Genomic DNA, 20,351 nt, shown 5'->3' with positions numbered 1-20,351 from the left:
AGATCATTACTAATGCCTCCACAATCATTTCAGCCACCTCTTTCAGAACTTTTGGATGTACTGCATCTGGTCCAGGTGACTTAGTTATCTTCAAACCTTTCAGTTTCCCCGAGAACCTTCGCCCTAGTAATGGTAACATCACACACTTCTTGATCCCTGACACATGGACCATCTGGCATACTGCTAATGTCTTCCACAGTGAAGACTGATGCAAAATACATATTAAGTTCATCTTCCACTTCCTCGTCCCCATTACTACCTCTCCAGCATTGTTTTCCAGTGGTCCAATATCCAGTCTTGCCTCTCTTTTACATTTTATGTATCTGAAGAAATGTGTGGTATCCTTTTTATTATCATTGGCTATCTTACTTTCATATTCCATCTTTGCCTTCTTAATGAGTTTTTGAGTTGTTTTCTGTTGGTACATAAGTTACCCAGACTAGATGAACTGTATCCAAGGGTTCTGAGAGAGGTAGCAGTAGAGAATGTGGAAGCATTAGTAATGAATTTTCAAAAATCATTGGTCTCTGGCATGGTGGCAGACGTCTAGAAAATTGCAAATGTCACTTCACTCTTTAAGGAAGGAGGAAAACAGCAGAAAGGAAATTATAGGCCAGTTAATCTGACCTTAGTAGTTGGTTCCAATCAATTCTGACCAATTTTTCACTCATGCCTCTGTAACTTCCTTTGTTCCACTGTTATACTGATACATCTGACTTTAGCTTCTCTTTCCCAAATTTCAAGGTGAATTATGATCACTTTCCCCTGAGGGTCCTTTTACCTTAAGCTCTCTAATCAATTCTGGTTCATTGCACAACACCCAATCCAGAATAGTTGACCCTGCTAAAGGGCTCAACCACAAGCTGCTCCACAGAGCTATCTTGTAGGCATTCTAGAAATTCCCTCTCTTGGAATCCCGCACGAACCTGATTTTCCCAATCTACCTGCATACTGAAGCTCCCCCCGCCGACTGTTTTGACATTGCCCTTTTGGCATGCAATTTCCCAATGTAGCTTGTAAACAACATCCTTACTACTGTTTGAGCATATGTATCTAACGCCCATCAGGGTCTTTTTACCCTAGCAGTTCCTTAGCTCTATTCACAATGGTTCAACACCTTCCAACCCTATGTTACCTCTTTCTAATGAACTAATTTCATTTTTTATCAACAGAGCCATGCCACCCCCTCTATCTTCCTCCTTATCCTTTCGATACAATGTCTAACCTTCGACATTAAGCTCCCAGTTATAATCTTTCAGCCATGATTCAGTGATACCTACAACATCATATATGCCAGTCTATAACTGTGCTAAAAGTTCATCTACCTTATTCCGTATACTGCGCGCATTCAAGTATAACACCTTTAATCCTTTGTTCACCTTTTTCGAGTTTGTCTACCTTAATATTGCAAATCGTACTGGTGACTGCAATTTTGCCCTATCATCAGCCACTCCTTGCTAGGAGTCTGACTACGTCTTCCCTCCGTTTAACTATGTCATCCTCAGCACAATCGCTCCAAATTAGTTTAAACTCAGCCATACGTATCTGCCAATCTGCCTGCAGGGATAATGGACCACCTCTGGTTCAGGTGTAACCTGTCCCTTTTGTATACATCATACCTTCCCCAGAAGAGATCCCAATGATCCATAAAGCTGAAGTCCTGCCCCCACACAAGTCCTTTAGGCAATGCCAAATCATCCTGTGCTTATTCTCACTAGCACAGGCAGCAGTCCAGAGATTACAACCATGGAAGTCCTGTTTCTTAGCTTTACACCTAACTCTCTAAAATCTCTCTGTAGGACCTCCTCACCTTGTCTATCTTTGTCACCTGTGCCAATATGTACTAAGACTGATGATGGAACAAAATTACAGTCAACAGGATGAGTTGCTGCATAAAAGTCAGGCAAAATTGAAAAGGGTGAATACAAGATTAAAGGTGATACATTTGAATGTGCACTGTATATGGAATGAGGCTGATGAACTTGTACAGTTACAGATTGGCAAGTACCATGTTGTAGGCATCACAGAATCATGGCTGAAAGAAGACAAGAGCTGGAAGCTTAATGTTCAAGGATTCACATTGTCTTCTTGCCAATCCTTTTGATACAGAGGGGATGGTGTGACTCTGTTGGGAAAAAATGAAATTCAATGAAATTAGGTATTTGATAAGGTACCCCATGCAAGGCTTATTGAGAAAGTAAGGAGGCATAGGATCCAAGGGGACATTGCTTTGTGGATCCAGAACTGGCTTGCCCACAGAAGGCAAAGAGTGGTTGTAGACAGGTCATATTCTGAATGGAGGTTAATCACCAGTGGTGTGCCTCAGCGATCTGTTCTGGGACCCCTACTCTTTGTGACTTTTATAAATGACCTGGATGAGGAAGTGGAGGGCTGGGTTAGTAAGTTTGCTGATGACAGAAAGGTTGGGGGTGTTGTGGATAGTGTAGAGGGATGTCAGAGGTTACAGCGGGACATTGATAGGATGGAAAACTGGGCTGAGAAGTGGCAGATGGAGTTCAACCCAGATAAGTGTGAAGTGGTGCATTGTGGTAGGTCAAATATGATGGCAGAATATAGTATTAATGGTAAGACTCTTGGCAGTGTGGAGGATCAGAGGGATCTTGGGGTCCAAGTCCATAGGACACTCAAAGCAGCTGCGCAGGTTGACTCTGTGGTTACGAAAGTATATGGTGCATTGGCCTTCGTCAATTGTGGGATTGAGTTTAGGAGCCAAGAGGTAATGTTACAGTTATATTGGAGCCTGGTCAGACCCCACTTGGAGTACTGCGCTCATTTCTGGTTATCTCACTACAGGAAGGATATGGAAACTATAGAAAGGGTGCAGAGGAGATTTATAAGGATGTTGTCTGGATTGGGGAGCATGCCTTTTGAGAACAGGTTGAGTCAACTCGGCCTTTTCTCCTTGAAGCGGCGGAGGATGAGAAGTGACCTGATAGAGGTGTATAAGATGATGAAAGGCATTGATCCTATGGATATTCGGAGGCTTTTTCCCAGGCCTGAAATGGCTAGCATGAGAGGGCACAGTTTTAAGATGTTTGGAAGTAGATGTAGAGGAGATGTCAGCTCTTTATACAGAGAGTAGTGAGTGCGTGGAATGGGCAGCCGGCAACGGTGGTGGAGGTGGATATGATAGGGTCTTTTTTTTTTAATTTTATTTTTATTTGGATAAGGAATTCACAATTATCATGTACTTTTTTCACACATATAACCTTTTCCATTTTTTTATATGTATAAAACTACAATTATTTATACATTCTTAAGTACACATTGAGATGATATAAAAGGAAAATAAACATTTAAATAGATAATTATGTACTGTGGTAAATCTAACCTATTAGGCTAAGTAATGAAATTAGTTGTTAAGAAAAATGGTAATAATAGTTTCCATACAACCCTTCTGGACTATTTCCACTGGTCCAAAATGTTGCATACAAGCCTATATACCAACCATTGTAGGTGTTTATATCCCAATTTGTTCGTGCTTGTTCCTGCCCGCAGACATAATTATCCAATCCCTATGTACTTATTTACTTAATTTTTTCATTTTTTTTTATCCCTTTCCCAAATCTTTCCCTTTACTTATGTTAATTCTCTATTTTCCAAAAAAAAACAACAAACATTTAGACTAGGGGTGCTTACGTTAGCAATATTACTGTGTTGATGAGAAGAGCAATATAAATCATTAGGAGAGTCATCTAAAGTCTGCTCGCATTGGGGTTATATATTCAATCCATTTATTCCAGATTTGATAAAATGTTTCTTTTTGAGTTCTCAGGGAGTAAGTCAACTTTTCCATTTTAAATATTTCCAAGATAATTTCGTACCAATCTTCTAATGTAGGTGGTATTGGATTTAGCCATTTTCTAGTGATTGATTTCTTACTTGCCGCTAAGAGGGCCTGCAGCAACTTTATATCTTCCTTCTGTTCAAGGAACAATACATGCCCCATATAGAGCGTCTCAAAGTTCAGAGGTATCTGGGACCTAAGTACCTTAACTAATGTTCTATGAATACCTTCCCAAAATAGACTTAATTTAGGGCAATCCCAGAAAATATGAAAATGGTTTGCCTCCTTGGAGCCGCACCTTCTCCAACACATCACATTTGTATCTTTATATTTTTCCTGATATGGGGTCTTGAAGTATCTTATAATGTTTTTCCAACAATGTTCTCTCCAAGTCAAAGAATTAGTCGAGGACCATTGAAAGCTGCAGATTTTCCCCCAAGCCTCCTCTGAAAGTACCAACCCCGCTTCTTTCTCCCACTTCTCTTTAATATACAGTGTATTTACATTTTTAGCATGGGAGAGTGCATTATATAGGCGAGAAACTGATTTACTAGGTATTGAACTGCAAGCCGAATTCAGAATCTTGAAAAATTCTAATTCTACTGTTGATAGGTCTGTATATCTACAACTCTGGTTAACATAGTTTCGTATTTGAAGGTACCTAAAAAAGTCATTATGTTCTAGGCCATGTTTGTCCTGCAGGATTTGGAAACTTTGTAATACTCTTTTATCTATAAATGAGAGGTAGGTTGTAAGACCTTTCTTTATCCATAGCTCAAATCTTTTATCTCCTCTGTTGGGAAGGAATTCGGTATCATATGCACACCATCTAAAGAGTTTTAGCATGTTATTAATTCCACATGAATTAACCACCTTCTGCCATACTTTTAATGTAAGATTTATCCAAGCATTATTAAATTTTTCCAACTGGGCCATCAATCCTTTGTCAGCTATTGAGGCCTGAAGAGGAAAACTGTCAACTAATCCAAATTCTATTTCCTTCCACCTAGCCTTATATTCCCTATTACACCAATATAACAGAGGGGTTATCTGTGAGGCATAAAAATAATTTCTCAGGCAAGGAAGAACCATACCTCCTCTTTCCTTCCCTAACTGTAAGGTGTTACATCGAATTCTAGGTTTCCTTCCTTGCCAAATGAAGCGGGAAATCCATTTGTCCCATTCCCTGAATTGATTATCATCCACCTCCACTGGTAAAGTACGGAAAAGATATAATAACCGAGGAAGAATATTCATTTTTATAGTATTTATCCTTGAATTTAAACTTAAAAAGGGGATAAGATTCCATCTATGCATATCTGCTTTTATCTCTGAGATTAATGGCCCATAATTTACCTGTGACAGTGTTGAAAGATCCTTCGGCAGGGTTATTCCTAAATATTTTAATGATTTAGCTTCCCACTTAAGATCGTATGTATCCTGCAATTTTTTGGATAGTGTATAATTTAGGGACATAACCTGCGTTTTCTTTACATTTATTTTATAACCTGATATTTTCCCAAAGTCATCCAACAGTGTAAACAATCCTATAAATGATTTTTCTGGTTCACTCAGATAGACCAAAACATCATCTGCGAATAACGCCACTTTCTGTTCAATCCCTGCCACCTTGATACCTTTTACGATTTCGCTCTGTCTTATTAGTTGGGCAAGTGGTTCAATATATAGCGCAAAAAGGAGAGGAGAAATTGGGCATCCCTGTCTAGTGCCTCTCTCTAAAATGGAGTCAGAGAGGTCCCCATTTATCTTAATTCGGGCTGTTGGGCTGTCATATAGAGTCTGAATTACTTTAATAAACCTTTCTTGAAAGCCGAATCTTCCTAACACTCTGTATAGGAATGCCCAACTAACCGAATCAAAAGCTTTCTCAGCGTCCAATCCTACTACCATTGTCTCTGTCTCGTTCTTATTAACCTGTTCTAATATGTGCAGAGTTCTCCTTATGTTGTCCTGTGTTTGTCTTTGTTGAATAAATCCAGTCTGGTCTAAATGGATTAGGCCAGGTAAAAGCTTTTCCAATCTGCGCGCTAATATAGATGTAAATAGTTTGTAATCTAAATTAAGAACACTAATTGGCCGATAATTGCCACATTCTAGTTTATCTTTACCCTCTTTAGGAATAACTGAAATAATCGCTTCTCTCCAGGAAGGTGGAGTTTCTCCTCTCTGCAAGATCCAATTAAAGGTGTTAAGTAGTAATGGGGCTAACTGTGTCTTCGGGGACTTGTACCACTCTGAGGTAAACCCATCAGAACCCGGGGACTTTCCAGCCTTTAACCTAGAGATGGCCACGTTCAGTTCTTTGACAGTTACTGGTTCTAATAAACTTTCATTTTGTAAATCTGTAAGTTTAGGTAGATCTAAAAAATTCAATACACTGTCTATATAGGGCTCACTGGGGGCCCGGGGTTGGGAGTACAGCTCTCAATAATACGTTTCAAAACTCTCTTGAATTTTCCCTATTGTACTCTCCACAAACTTTGTCTTTGGATTCTTTATTTTATGAATTGTATTGTCTGCTTGTTGTTTTCGTAATTTATATGCTAATAATCTAGCTGATTTACCTCCTACTTCATAATTCTTTTGTCTCAGGTAAAGAAAATTTCTTTGAGTTTCCAACGTATAAATATAATCAATTTCACTTTGCAATTTCCTAATTTCCTGTTTTCGATTTGAATTACTTTTGTTGCTATCTACAACTTGAAGTTGTTTTAATTTTCCTTGAAGGTCTGCTAATTTTTGTGCATTGATTTTTTTCATGTGAGTAGTAATGGAAATAATTTTCCCTCTCAGTACTGCTTTCAATGTATCCCATAAAATCACTGGTGATGTTTCTCCCGTGTCATTAAGGTCTAGATATTCTTTGATTTCTCCCCTTAATCTCTCCATTACTTTTGGGTTATTAAGTATATGTGAGTTTAGCCTCCATAGTGTTTTCCTCATTTTCCTTTCCAGGATTAGAGACATAGAGACTGGGCTATGATCCGACAGATCAATTGTTGCAATATTACAGTTTTTTATCCTGAGTCTATCTGTATTAAAGATAAAGAAATAGTCTATCCTTGAATAGGCTGAATGAGGGAAAGAGTAATATGTATAATCTTTACTAGTAGGGTGTAATTCCCTCCAGACATCTATAATTCCCAACTCCTCCATCAATGAATTCGCTTTCCGAGTCAGAGGTTTATTCTGAGTAACTATTCTTGAAGAATCTAATATAGGATTTAATCTAATATTAAAATCCCCTCCACAAATTACTACCCCTCGAGAACTGACCATTAGGTCAAAAATGTGTCTATAAAATGACCATTCACTACCTGGAGGAGCATAAACGTTCAGCAATGTTATTTCTGTACCTTCTATTCTTCCTGTGATTTTTACAAACCGTCCTTCTTTGTCTCTAGTCTCCGAAATATGTTCATAATTTAGAGTACTTGATATTAAAGTAGCTACCCCTCTTTTGTGACTCAATTTATATGATGAATAAAATACATGCTTAAAGCCCATTCTTTTTAATTTTCCATGTTCAGATTGGCTCATATGTGTTTCCTGGAGGAAAGCTATTTGTGCCCTCTCTTTTTTCAATTTAGACATAATCTTATTTCTTTTAATTGGATTCAAAACCCCATTAACATTATAGGAAATTATTTTTACCAATTCAGTTTGCATTTTTCTCTAGTAGAAAAAAAGCACTCTCCTTTTCTAACCAAACAGTAAGCAATCCCTTCTCAACAGTAAACCAAGACATATAACCACACCCTAGACATTTCTGAACGTATAACATTTGAAAATTTTTCCCGACTTCCCACAGTGAGGCCTGAGCACCGACCCACCTCAGTTCAGAGGGATAACCTCTATCTTCACCCTGTGTTAGAGGGCCCTCAGCAGTTTGAATAATCATAGAGAATTTTCTCCTATTTATGTCTCGACCATATTGCTATCATTCAAGTTATTCCGCCTAGTTTATGTTCAGTTACCAGTTTTCATTTTACTTTTAAGTGCGATTTACTCTTTTCAGTCATTTCTCTTAATTAATCTGTATTCTCTGTACATTCGCATCTGAATATTTGCAGCTTTTCCTTGTAGTTTGACACTCTGGTTCGAGTGGAGCGTCCTCGCCCCACTATCTGCCACGACTTCTGCCGAATCCTCTCCAGTAGCGACTCCGGTTGGGTGATAACTTTAATAGGTAGTCCCCGGTCCGCCAGTTCCGACGTTGCCTCCTCCACCATAGCGTAAGTTTTTGTCCCTTCGTCGTAAAAAAACTCTCAGCCGAGCTGGATACAGGGTCTGGAATCTGATGTTGTTTTCCTTCAGGACTCTCTGTGTTTCCGTATATTCCTTCCGTCTGGCAAGAATCCCCGGTGCGTAGTCGTGGTCTAAACTGATTTTGCAGTTGTTCCACATGAAACCTTTCTTTTGCCATGCTCTTTTAAGCACCTCTTCCTTCGTTCTGTAACTGAGAAATCTGATCAGAATCGATCTGGGCTGGGCGCCTGCCGGAGGCTGTGGTGCCAACGCGCGGTGAGCCCTTTCTATCTGTAGGTCTTTTGCGGCCGGTATATCAAGGTTCTCTCTAAGCAGCTTCTCCACGAAGGGAATCATCAATCCCGGTTTACCTTCGGTTCCTTCGGGAACTCCGTAGATCCTCACATTTTCCCTTCTCGAGCGGCCTTCTTGATCTATTAGTTTCCACTGGAGTTGGTCTTGTAGCTTCAGCATTTCTGCTATCACTTCCTCGGCGTTTTGTAGCTTCTCTTCAATTCCAACAATCCTCGCTTCGGCTTCATCTATCCGCGAGTTAGTTTTTACTATTTCTCCTTTAATATCTTTCAGCTGTTTGCTGTTATCTTGTCGGAACTCGCGAATCTCTCCGAGAATCAAAGGCAGAGTCACCGATTCCCCCTCATTATCTTCGTCCTGGCTTGCCGTGGGAGAGCTAGGCCCTTCGCCTTGCTGCATCTCTTTATGTTTATCAGCCTTCGAAGCGGACTTTTTATTCTTGTTCTTAGACATCATCCTTGCCCCTTTTATTAATATAGTTATGCAATATTAAGTATTTGTCTAAATTCGATTTTGGGGCAGTTTACCTTCTTTTTTGTCGAGAGACCTTTTCCTTATGCCGCCATTCCCTTGATGACCCGGAAGTCCATGATAGGGTCTTTTAAGAGAGGTACTCCTGGACAGGTACATGGACCTCAGAAAAATAGAGGGCTATGGGTAAACCTAGGTGATTTCTAAGGTAAGTACATGTTCAGCACAGCTTCGTGGGCCGAAGGGCCTATATTGTGCTGTACGTTTTCTATGTTTCTAAGATGAGAGGCCTAAAACTGTTCACAATACTCATAGTGAGGCCTCACCAATACCTTTATAAAGCCTCTGTATCACATCCTTGCTCTTGTATTCTAGACCTCTTAAATGAATGCTAACGTGGCACTTGCCTTCCTCACCACCGACTCAACTTGCAAGTTTACCCTGGGTGTTCTGTACAAGGACTCCCAAGTCCCTCTGCATTTGAGATTCCCTGTTTAGAAAGTAGTCCACACATTTATTTCTACTACCAAAGTGCATGACCATGCATTTTCCAACATTGTATTTCATTTGCCACTTTCTTCCTCATTCCCCAAATCTGTCTTAGTCCTTCTGCATCCTACCTGTTTCCTCAACACTACCTGTCTCTCCTCCAATCTTTGTATGATCTGCAAACTTGGCAACAAAGCCATCTATTCCATCATCTAAATCATTTATACACAGCATGAAAAGAAGTAGTCCCAACACTGACTCCTGCGGAACACCACTAGTCACTGACAGCCAACCAGAAAAGTATCTTTTTATTCCTACTCACTGCCTCCTACCAATCAGCCAATGCTCTGACTATGTTAATAACTTTTCTGTAATGCCATAGCCCCTAACTTAGTAAGCAGCCTCATGTCAGGCACCTTGTCAAAAGCCTTCTGAAAGTCTAAATATACAACATCCACTACATCCCCTTTATCTATCCTCAAGGAATTCCGCCAGGTTTGTCAGGCAGGATTTTCCCTGAGGCAAACCATGCTGATTTTGTACTATCTTGTCCTGTGTCACCAAGTACTCCATCACCTCATCCTTAACAATTGACTCCAACATCTTCCCAACCACTGAGGTCTGGCTAAATGGTCAATAATATCCTTTCTGCTTCCTTCCTCCTTTCTTAAAGAGGACTGCAATTTTGTAGTCATCTGGCACCATGCCAGAGGTCAATGATTTTTGAAAGATTATTTCTAATAGCACCACAATCTCTAATGCTACCTCATTCAGGATATTAGGTTGCAGTTCATCTGGTCCCAGTGACCTGTATACCTTTAGATAAGAACATAAGAAATAACGGCAGGAGTAGGTCATCCGGCCCATCGAGCCTGCCCACCATTCAATAAGATCATGGCTGATCTGTCCGTAAACTCGGCTCTATCTACCTGCCTTTTCCCCATAACCCTTAATTCCCCTACTATGTTAAAATCTATCTAACTGTATCTTAAATATATTTAGTGAAGAAGCCTCAGCTGCTTCCCTGGGCAGAGAATTCCACAGATTCATCACTCTCTGGGGAAAAACAGTTTCTCCTCATCTCCATCCTAAATCTTCTCCCCTGAATCTTGAGGCAATGTCCCCTAGTTCTAGTCTCACCTACCAATGGAAACAACTTTCCTACTTCTATCTTAACTATCCTTTTCGAAATTTTGTATGTTTTATAAGATCCCCTCTTATTCTTCTGAATTTCAGAGAGTAGAAACATAGAAAAACTACGCCATACAGGCCCTTCGGCCCACAGAGTTGTGCCAAACATCTCCCTACCTTAGAAATTACTAGGCTTACGTATAGCCCTCTATATTACTAAGCTCCATGTACCCATCCAAAAGTCTCTTAAAAGACCCTATCGTATCCGCCTCCACCACCGTTGCTGGCAGCCCATTCCACGCACTCAGCACTCTCTGAGTAAAAAACTTAACCCTGACATTTCCTCTGTACCTGCTCCCCAGCACCTTAAACCTGTGTCCTCTTGTGGCAACCATTTCAGCTCTGGGAAATGGTTGACTATCCACATGATCAATGCCTCTCATCATCTTATACACCTCTATCAGGTCACCTCTCATCTTCCGACGCTCCATGGAGAAAAGGCCGAGTTCACTCATAAGACATGCTCCCCAATCCAGGCAACATCCTTGTAAATCTCCCCTGCACCCTTTCTATGGCTTCCACATCCTTCCTGTAGTGAAGTGACCAGAACTGAGCACAGAACTCCAAGTAGGGTCTGACCAGAGTCCTATGCAGTTGTAACATTACCTCTCAGCTCTTTAACTCAATCGTACGGTTGATGAAGGCCAATGTTGGGAAGCCAGTATATAACTGCAATCAACGTCCTTTTACCCTTGCATTTTCTTAACTCAACTGACAAGGATTCAACATCTTCCAGTACCAGTGGAGCCACACCACCCCCTCTGCCTACCTTCCTATCCCTCCGATCTAACGTGTAACCTTGGACATTCAGCTCCCAACTACAACCATCCTTCAGCCACGAATCACTTATGGCCACAACATCTACCTGGCAACCTCTAATATTGCAACAAGATCATCCACCTTATTTCTTATACAATACCTTTTAGATACATTTAGATACAATACCTTGAGTACCGTATTTGCTATCCTTTCTGATTCTGCATCCCTAATGATTTGATACTCAGCCTGTTAGCTGCAACTAAGTCCCATCACCTGCCTGCCCTTCCTGACAATCTGACTGCACGCTGTCTTTACTCTTTTACCATCCTTCCTATCCTGAGTCTCTTCTCTCCGGTTCCCACCACCCTGCCAAGTTAGTTTAAACCCTCCCCATCAGCTCTAACGAGCCTGCCCGCGAGAATATTGGTTCCCCTCGGGCTCAGGTGCCACCCGTCACTTTTGAACAGGTCATACCTTCCCCTGAAGAGATCCCAGTTATTCAAGAACCTGAAGCCCTGCCCCTTGCACCAGCTTCTCAGCCTCGCATTTATCTGCTAAATCATCCTGTTTCTACCCTCACTGGCATGTTTAATCCTAGCCTAATCACAGAACCATTTACAATGACCAATTAGCCTCCCAACTGGTACATCCTTGGACTGTGGGAGGAAAATGAAACGTCCAGAGAGAACATATTAACTCCTTACAGGCAGCAGGCAGGAATTGAACTCTGGTTTCCTATACTGTAAAGCATTGTGCTAGCCGCTACAACTGTGCCATGGCCAGATCGTTGGCATAGGTCATGAAATTTGTAGTGTTTGTGGATACAACGCAATACATAAAAATAGAAAAATATGAACTACAGTAAGTATGTATATATATTGAATAGTTAAATAAGTAGCGCAAAAGTAAAAATTAAAAACTGGTGAGGTAGTGTTCACAGATTCAGAGATCAAACGGCAGAGGGAAACAAGCTGTCTGAATCACCGAGAGTGTGCCTTCAGGCTTCTGCACCTCCTCCCTAATGACAGCAATGAGTACAAGGCATGTCCTGGTTGACGTGGATGCTGCCTTTTTCAGGCATCATTCCTTGAAGATGACCTGGATGCTATGGGCGCTAGTGCCCATGATGGAGCCTACTAAGTTGACAATTCTCTGTAGCTTATTCCGATCCTTTGCAGTAGCGCCCCCACCCCCCCATACCAGATAGTGAAGCAGCTAGTTCGAATTCTTTCCACGGTACATCTATAGAAATTTGCAAGTGTTTTTAGTGACGCACCAAATCTCCTCAAGCTCCTAATGAAATATAGCTGCTGTCGTGCCTTCTTCATGTTGCACCGATTATTTGGGCCTGAGATAGATCTTCAGAGATATTGACACCTAAGAACTTGAAATTGCTCACTCTTTCCACTTCTGATCTCTCTGTGAGGACTGGTGTGCCTTCCCTCATATTTCCTTTTCTGCAGTCCACAATCATTTCTTTGGTATTACTGATGTTGAATGAAAGGGTTTTGTAGCGACACCACTCAACTAGCTGATATATCTCACTCCTGTACGCCGTCTTGACACCATCTGAATTCTCCCAACAGTAGTTGTATCATCAGCAAATTTATAGATGGCATTTGAGCAGTGTACACAGTCATGGGCTTGAGAGAGTAGATTAGTGGAGTAAGCACACATCCCTGAGGTGTGCTGGCAATGACTGTCAGCGATGTGGACATGTTCTTTCTGATCTGCACAGACTGTGGTCTTCCAGTTAGGAAGTCAAGGATCTATTTGCAGAGAGAGGTACAGAGTCCTAGGTTCTGTACCTTTTCAATCATCACTGTGTTGTCACAAGAATCACCCCTTGTAATAACGAAGTGAGACACATATAATATGTATTTATCGACAAGTAACTTCTATTGTTTCCACTAAAAGCACGTGGGTTCACAAACTGGCTCCGTGTGCACCCTACTGAAATCCCTGACCCTCCATGAACAGTCAGTGAAGAGAAAAGGTATTAATCGGGAAAGGACGCAAACACAAGGAATTCTGCAGATGTTAGAAATTCAAGCAACACACATCAAAGTTGCTGGTGAACGCAGCACACCAGGCAGCATCTCTAGGAAGAGGTACAGTCGACGGTTCAGTCCGAGACCCTTAAAAGGTTGGAACGGGAACAAGGTGTGGTGAAGTCGAGAAGGGTCTTGGCCTGAAACGTCGACTGTACCTCTTCCTAGAGATGCTGCCTGGCCTGCTGCGTTCACCAGCAACTTTGATGTGTGTAACCGGGAAAGGAGTCTGCACTGGCCAGGCATTCCTTGGGCTCTCAGTCTCAACGTGGGGTCCTCGTTGTGTGCAATGGTTGGTCTGTGCCTGCTGGAGAGTTATCGCCCCTGCGTATTTGCAGCTGCTGAGTCTTGTACTGTTCCTCATCAATTGGACCATTCGATCTCCATCCCATTGGCTCAAGGTCACCTGACCTACCTGGGTCACTTTTTTACTGGTCATTGTACAGGGCTGCAACCAATATTGTTTCATGGCTCTGCCCACCCCAGCCTTGTGTATTTGTGTCTTTACACTCTGACTGATCCAAACCAGTTAAATGAGACAACCCAGTCAGAGTCTAACGAGATTACCAATTGCAGGTCTGGCATTTTACGTAACAAGTAGCTACTCCTCTGGGAATGGTCTCAGGTTTTGTCAAGTCAAGTCACTTTTTATTGTTATTTCAACCATAACTGCTCGGACAGAACATAGTAAAAACGAGACAGTGTTTTCCAGGACCATGAAACAATACAAAAACTACACTGAACTACGTAAGAAAAAACACAAAAACTGCACTAGACTACAGGCCTATCCAGGACTGCATAAAGTGCACAAAACAGTGCAGGCATTACAATAAATAATAATAAATAATAAACAAGACAATAGACACAGTAGAGGACAGTAGGTTGGTGTCAGTCCAGGCTCTGGGTATTGAGTCTGATGGCTTGGGGGAAGAAACTGTTACATAGTCTGGTCGTGAGAGCCCAAATGCTTTGGTGTCTTTTTCCAGATGGCAGAAGGGAGAAGAGTTTATATGAGGGGTGTGTGGGGTCCTTCATAATGCTGTTTGCTTTACGGATGCAGCGTGTGGTGCAAATGTCTGTAATAGCGGGAAGAGAGACCCCGAAGATCTTCTCAGCAGACCTCACTATCCGCTGCAGGGTCTTGTGATCCGAGATGGTGCAATTTCCGAACCAGGCCATGATGTAGCTGCTCAGGATGCTCTCAATACAACCTCTGTAGAATGTGGTGAGGATGGCGGGAGGGTGGGAGATGGACTTTTCTCAGCCTTCGCCGAAAGTAGAGACGCTGCTGGGCTGTCTTTGCTATGGAGCTGGTGTTGAGGGACTAGGTGAGAATCTCTGCCAGGTGGACACCAAGAAATTTGTGCTCTTAACGATCTCTACAGAGGAGTTGTTGATGTTCAGTGGAGAGTGGTCACTCCGTGTCCTCCTGAAGTCAACAACCATCTCCTTTGTTTTGTTCATGTTCAGAGACAGGTTGTTGGCTCTGCACCAGTCCGTTTGCCGCTGCACCTCCTCTCTGTATGCTGACTCATCGCATTTATTGCTCTGATTAGATTGCCCCAGAGCAAGAATCAGTTCAGAGTCCATTCCCTTTACATAACAAATGGCTACCTGTTTGAGAATGGCCTCAAGTTTAGCAGATCATTACCTGAAGCTTCCTGTGCATTCAGTTGCTCTGATTAGGTTATCCAAGAGCAAGAATCAGGATACGTCCACACTACGCTGGATAATTTTGAAAACGAAGCCTTTTCTCTTCGTTTTGCCCTCCCGTCCACACTGAGCCGGCGTTTTCAGCCCCCGAAAACGGAGATTTTCGAAAACACTCTCCAGAGTGAATAAATCTGAAAACTCTTAATATCCGGTGTAGTGTGTACGGGATAAACGGAGATATTTTAAAACGTTGTCATGACAACACCACAACAACAATGCCTTTTTCTGCTTCTGCTTGGTACTGTGCAAGCTGTTATAACGCGCAGTCGGTGTGAACAGCGTGAGGGTTAAATTGTAAAGTAAGCTTTTTTTGACTATTTAAAAACGCTGACATGACAAGCCGGAACAGATGTTCGTTGTTTTCTTGAACGCCACCACCTAACAATTTCAGAACAGACGGACGAGACTGAAGCCAGAAGGGTTAGAAATGGCTCACCAAATACTTTGACCCATAGCTTACTGAATAAATAAGTATACTCACTTCGCCCTGTTTTCTGTCCTTGCTTGTATGAAGGTGGTTTACCTATTTATGCAAGTACTTCTCTGACAATAGATGTGTAACAGCCTAATGTAACATTGTATGGAAATACAAGATAACACTGATACAGACGTTTTATACATTTAACAAGGTGCTTTATTAATGCAACAGAGTTAGTCAGTTTTTCAATGTTCGTCGTCAGCTGGGTCATACTGTCCGTGAACTCCCTGTCGGATGCCTCCATACGCTCCAGTATCTGGTTTTTTTAAAGTTTTAAGTCCTCCTGCGCGAGAGCCAAGAGCAATTCCTTTAAAGTTTTTCTACTCTGTAACTGGAGAAACACGCACTAAGTATACCGTTTCCTCTTCGCTTGTTTTCTGTGTCCAGCGCATGCCCAGTAGGAGGAGATTCGCCCAAATATCCGCCTAATGTGGACGGAGATATTTTGAAAAACGCTTAGTGTGGACGCCTGTCATTTTTACCCGAAACCAGCATTTTCAAAATTATCTGGCATAGTGTGGACATAGCCTCAGTTTAGAGTCTACAGAAAAGGGGAAAACAAAGACAACTAGTTTGTCTGCTTCCCCTGTCCGTGATCAGACTGAAGTTTCTTCTGGCCAACAGTGTTAAAAGTCTCGGCAGATTTAAAAGGGCAGACATCCTGCTTCAGGTTTGATTCGAAGAAGGAGTCTGAGAGTCTGAGTGGGAGTGCCGAGAAAGACATTTTTGAAATTTTCGTTATTTTTTTTCTCCAACGGCGTTCTGAGAGGCGGTACTGCGCAGGCGTGTGACGTCGAGCTGTGCAGCGCGGCAGATTTAAAAGGAACAAAGCCTCATAGAGCGGGCAGCGTAGTTTGCGGGCGGCGGAGTGAGCCGGGAGCAGTGTGAAGACTTAAGGGCTTCGGCTCACCGGGCTTAGGCGGAAGCGGGCGAGGCGAGGAAGGTTTGACATTCATTTTCTGTTGTTATTTGAGGAGAGGGGCATTATGAGTGAGAGGGCAGTTTGCTGTTCTCGGTGTCGGATGTGGGAGGCCCTGGAGTCTCCAAGCCTCCCGGACGTCTACATCTGCGCCAAGTGCATCGAGATGCAGCTCCTAAGGGACCACGTTACGGAACTGGAGCTGCAGCTCGATGACCTTCGTCTGGTCAGGGAGAGTGAGGACGTGATAGAGAGGAGTGGAAGGCAGGTGGTCACGCCAGGGCCACGGGAGGCAGACAAGTGGGTCACGGTTAGGAAGGGGAAGGGGAAAAGTCAGGTGATGGGGAGTACCCCGGTGGCTGTGCCCCTTAACAACAGGTACTCCTGTTTGAGTACTGTTGGGGGGGACAGCTTACCTGGGGGAAGCGACAGTGGCCGTGCCTCCGGCACAGAGTCTGGCCCTGTAGCTCAGAAGGGTAGGGCAAGGAAGAGGAGGGCAGTTGTGATAGGGGACTCAATAGTAAGGGGGTCAGATAGGCGATTCTGTGGACGCGGTCCAGAGACCCGGATGGTAGTTTGCCTCCCTGGTGCCAGGGTCCGGGATATTTCTGATCGTGTCCAAGATATCCTGAAGTGGGAGGGTGAGGAGCCAGAGGTCGTGGTACATATAGGTGCCAATGACATAGGTAGGAAAAGGGATGAGGTCCTGAAAGGAGAATATAGGGAGCTAGGAAGGGAGTTGAGAAAAAGGACCGCAAAGGTAGTAATCTCGGGATTACTGCCTGTGCCACGCGACAGTGAGAGTAGGAATGCGATGAGGTGGAGGATAAATGCGTGGCTGAGGGATTGGAGTGGGGGGCAGGGATTCAAGTTTTTGGATCATTGGGACCTCTTTTGGCGCAGGCGTGACCTGTACAAAAAGGACGAGTTACACTTGAATCCTAGGGGGACCAATATCCTGGCAGGGAGACTTTAAACTAGAATGGTTGGGGGGTGGGAATCAAATTAAAGAGGCTAGGCGTGAGGAGGTTAGTTCACAACAGGGGGATGGGAACCAGTGCAGAGAGACAGAGGGGTGTAAAGTGAGGGTAGAAGCAAAAAGTACTAAGGAGAAAAGTAAAAGTGGCAGGCCAACAAATCCAGGGCAAGCATTAAAAATGGCCACTTTTCAACATAATTATATAAGGGCTAAGAGAGTTGTAAAAGAGCGCCTGAAGGCTTTATGTGTCAATGCAAGGAGCATTCGTAATAAGGTGGATGAATTGAAAGTGCAGATTGTTATTAATGATTATGATATAGTTGGGATCACAGAGACATGGCTCCAGGGTGACCAGGGATGGGAGCTCAACGTTCAGGGATATTCAATATTCAGAAGGGATAGACATGAAGGAAGGGGAGGTGGGGTGGCGTTGCTGGTTAAAGAAGAGATTAACGCAATAGAAAGGAAGGACATAAGCCGGAAAGATGTGGAATCGATATGGGTAGAGCTGCGTAACACTAAGGGGCAGAAGACGCTGGTGGGAGTTGTGTACAGGCCACCTAACAGTAGTAGTGAGGTCGGAGATGGTATTAAACAGGAAATTAGAAATGTGTGCAATAAAGGAACAGCAGTTATAATGGGTGACTTCAATCTACATGTAGACTGGGTGAACCAAACTGGTAAAGGTGCTGAGGAAGAGGATTTCTTGGAATGTACGCGGGATGGTTTTTTGAACCAACATGTCGAGGAACCAACTAGAGAGCAGGCTATTCTGGACTGGGTTTTGAGCAATGAGGAAGGGTTAATTAGCGATCTTGTCGTGAGAGGCCCCTTGGGTAAGAGTGACCATAATATGGTGGAATTCTTCATTAAGATGGAGAGTGACATAGTTAATTCAGAAACAAAGGTTCTGAACTTAAAGAGGGGTAACTTTGAAGGTATGAGACGTGAATTAGCTAAGATAGACTGGCAAATGACACTTAAAGGATTGACGGTGGATATGCAATGGCAAGCATTTAAAGGTTGCATGGATGAACTACAACAATTGTTCATCCCAGTTTGGCAAAAGAATAAATCAAGGAAGGTAGTGCACCCGTGGCTGACAAGAGAAATTAGGGATAGTATCAATTCCAAAGAAGAAGCATACAAATTAGCCAGAGAAAGTGGCTCACCTGAGGACTGGGAGAAATTCAGAGTTCAGCAGAGGAGAACAAAGGGCTTAATTAGGAAGGGGAAAAAAGATTATGAGAGAAAACTGGCAGGGAACATAAAAACAGACTGTAAAAGCTTTTATAGATATGTAAAAAGGAAAAGACTGGTAAAGACAAATGTAGGTCCCCTGCAGACAGAAACAGGTGAATTGATTATGGGGAGCAAGGACATGGCAGACCAATTGAATAATTACTTTGGTTCTGTCTTCACTAAGGAGGACATAAATAATCTTCCAGAAATAGTAAGGGACAGAGGGTCCAGTGAGATGGAGGAACTGAGCGAAATACATGTTAGTAGGGAAGTGGTGTTAGGTAAATTGAAGGGATTGAAGGCAGATAAATCCCCAGGGCCAGATGGTCTGCATCCTAGAGTGCCTAAAGAAGTAGTCCAAGAAATAGTGGATGCATTAGTGATAAGTTTTCAAAACTCGTTAGATTCTGGACTAGTTCCTGAGGATTGGAGGGTGGCTAATGTAACCCCACTTTTTAAAAAAGGAGGGAGAGAGAAACCGGGGAATTATAGACCGGTTAGCCTAACGTCGGTGGTGGGGAAACTGCTGGAGTCAGTTATCAAGGATGTGATAACAGCACATTTGGAAAGCGGTGAAATGATTGGACAAAGTCAGCATGGATTTGTGAAAGGAAAATCATGTCTGACAAATCTCATAGAATTTTTTGAGGATGTAACTAGTAGAGTGGATAGGGGAGAACCAGTGGATGTGGTATATTTGGATTTTCAAAAGGCTTTCGACAAGGTCCCACACAGGAGATTAGTGTGCAAACTTAAAGCACACGGTATTGGGGGTAAGGTATTGGTGTGGGTGGAGAATTGGTTAGCAGACAGGAAGCAAAGAGTGGGAATAAACGGGACCTTTTCAGAATGGCAGGCGGTGACTAGTGGGGTACCGCAAGGCTCAGTGCTGGGACCCCAGTTGTTTACAATATATATTAATGACTTGGATGAGGGAATTAAATGCAGCATCTCCAAGTTTGCGGATGACACGAAGCTGGGTGGCAGTGTTAGCAGTGAGGAGGATGCTAAGAGGATGCAGGGTGACTTGGATAGGTTGGGTAAGTGGGCAAATTCATGGCAGATGCAATTTAATGTGGATAAATGTGAAGTTATCCACTTTGGTGGCAAAAATGGGAAAACAGATTATTATCTGAATGGTAACAACAGGAATTCTGCAGATGCTGGAAATTCAAGCAACACACATCAAAGTTGCTGGTGAACGCAGCAGGCCAAGCAGCATCTATAGGAAGAGGCGCAGTCGACGTTTCAGGCCGAGAACCTTCGTCAGGACTAACTGAAGGAAGAGTGAGTAAGGGATTTGAAAGTTGGAGGGGGAGGGGGAGATGCAAAATGATAGGAGAAGACAGGAGGGGGAGGGATAGAGCTGAGAGCTGGACAGGTGATAGGCAAAAGGGGATACGAGAGGATCATGGGACAGGAGGTCCAGGAAGAAAGACGGGGGGGGGTGACCCAGAGGATGGGCAAGAGGTATATTCAGAGGGACAGAGGGAGAAAAAGGAGAGTGAGAGAAAGAATGTGTGCATAAAAATGAGTAACAGATGGGGTACGAGGGGGAGGTGGGGCCTAGCGGAAGTTAGAGAAGTCAATGTTCATGCCATCAGGTTGGAGGCTACCCAGACGGAAATTAAGGTGTTGTTCCTCCAACCTGAGTGTGGCTTCATCTT

General features: G+C 42.9%; 1 protein-coding gene across 5 annotated transcripts in view; it reads left to right on the top strand.

Annotated features, from left to right (window-relative positions):
- mapk15 (mitogen-activated protein kinase 15) overlaps positions 1-20,351 on the top strand; it is a 214,853-nt gene that overhangs the window by 171,985 nt on the left and 22,517 nt on the right. For 2 of the 5 annotated variants that reach the window (XR_010017473.1, XM_063044743.1), the window contains exon 14: positions 19,845-19,971. The exons of the other annotated variants lie outside the window; for them this stretch is intronic. Coding sequence is in view for 1 of the 2 variants with exons in the window: in XM_063044743.1 (XP_062900813.1) it covers positions 19,845-19,964 (120 nt within the window). In the remaining variant the exon portion in view is untranslated. The remainder of the gene's footprint in view (positions 1-19,844; positions 19,972-20,351) is intronic. 5 annotated transcript variants of the gene reach the window in all.

Source organism: Mobula hypostoma, chromosome 3, assembly GCF_963921235.1.
Source record: "Mobula hypostoma chromosome 3, sMobHyp1.1, whole genome shotgun sequence".
In the NCBI taxonomy this organism is placed as follows: domain Eukaryota; kingdom Metazoa; phylum Chordata; class Chondrichthyes; order Myliobatiformes; family Myliobatidae; genus Mobula; species Mobula hypostoma.
The sequence above is the reverse complement of the archived record's forward strand: the minus strand, read 5'-3'. Positions and strand labels throughout refer to the sequence as shown.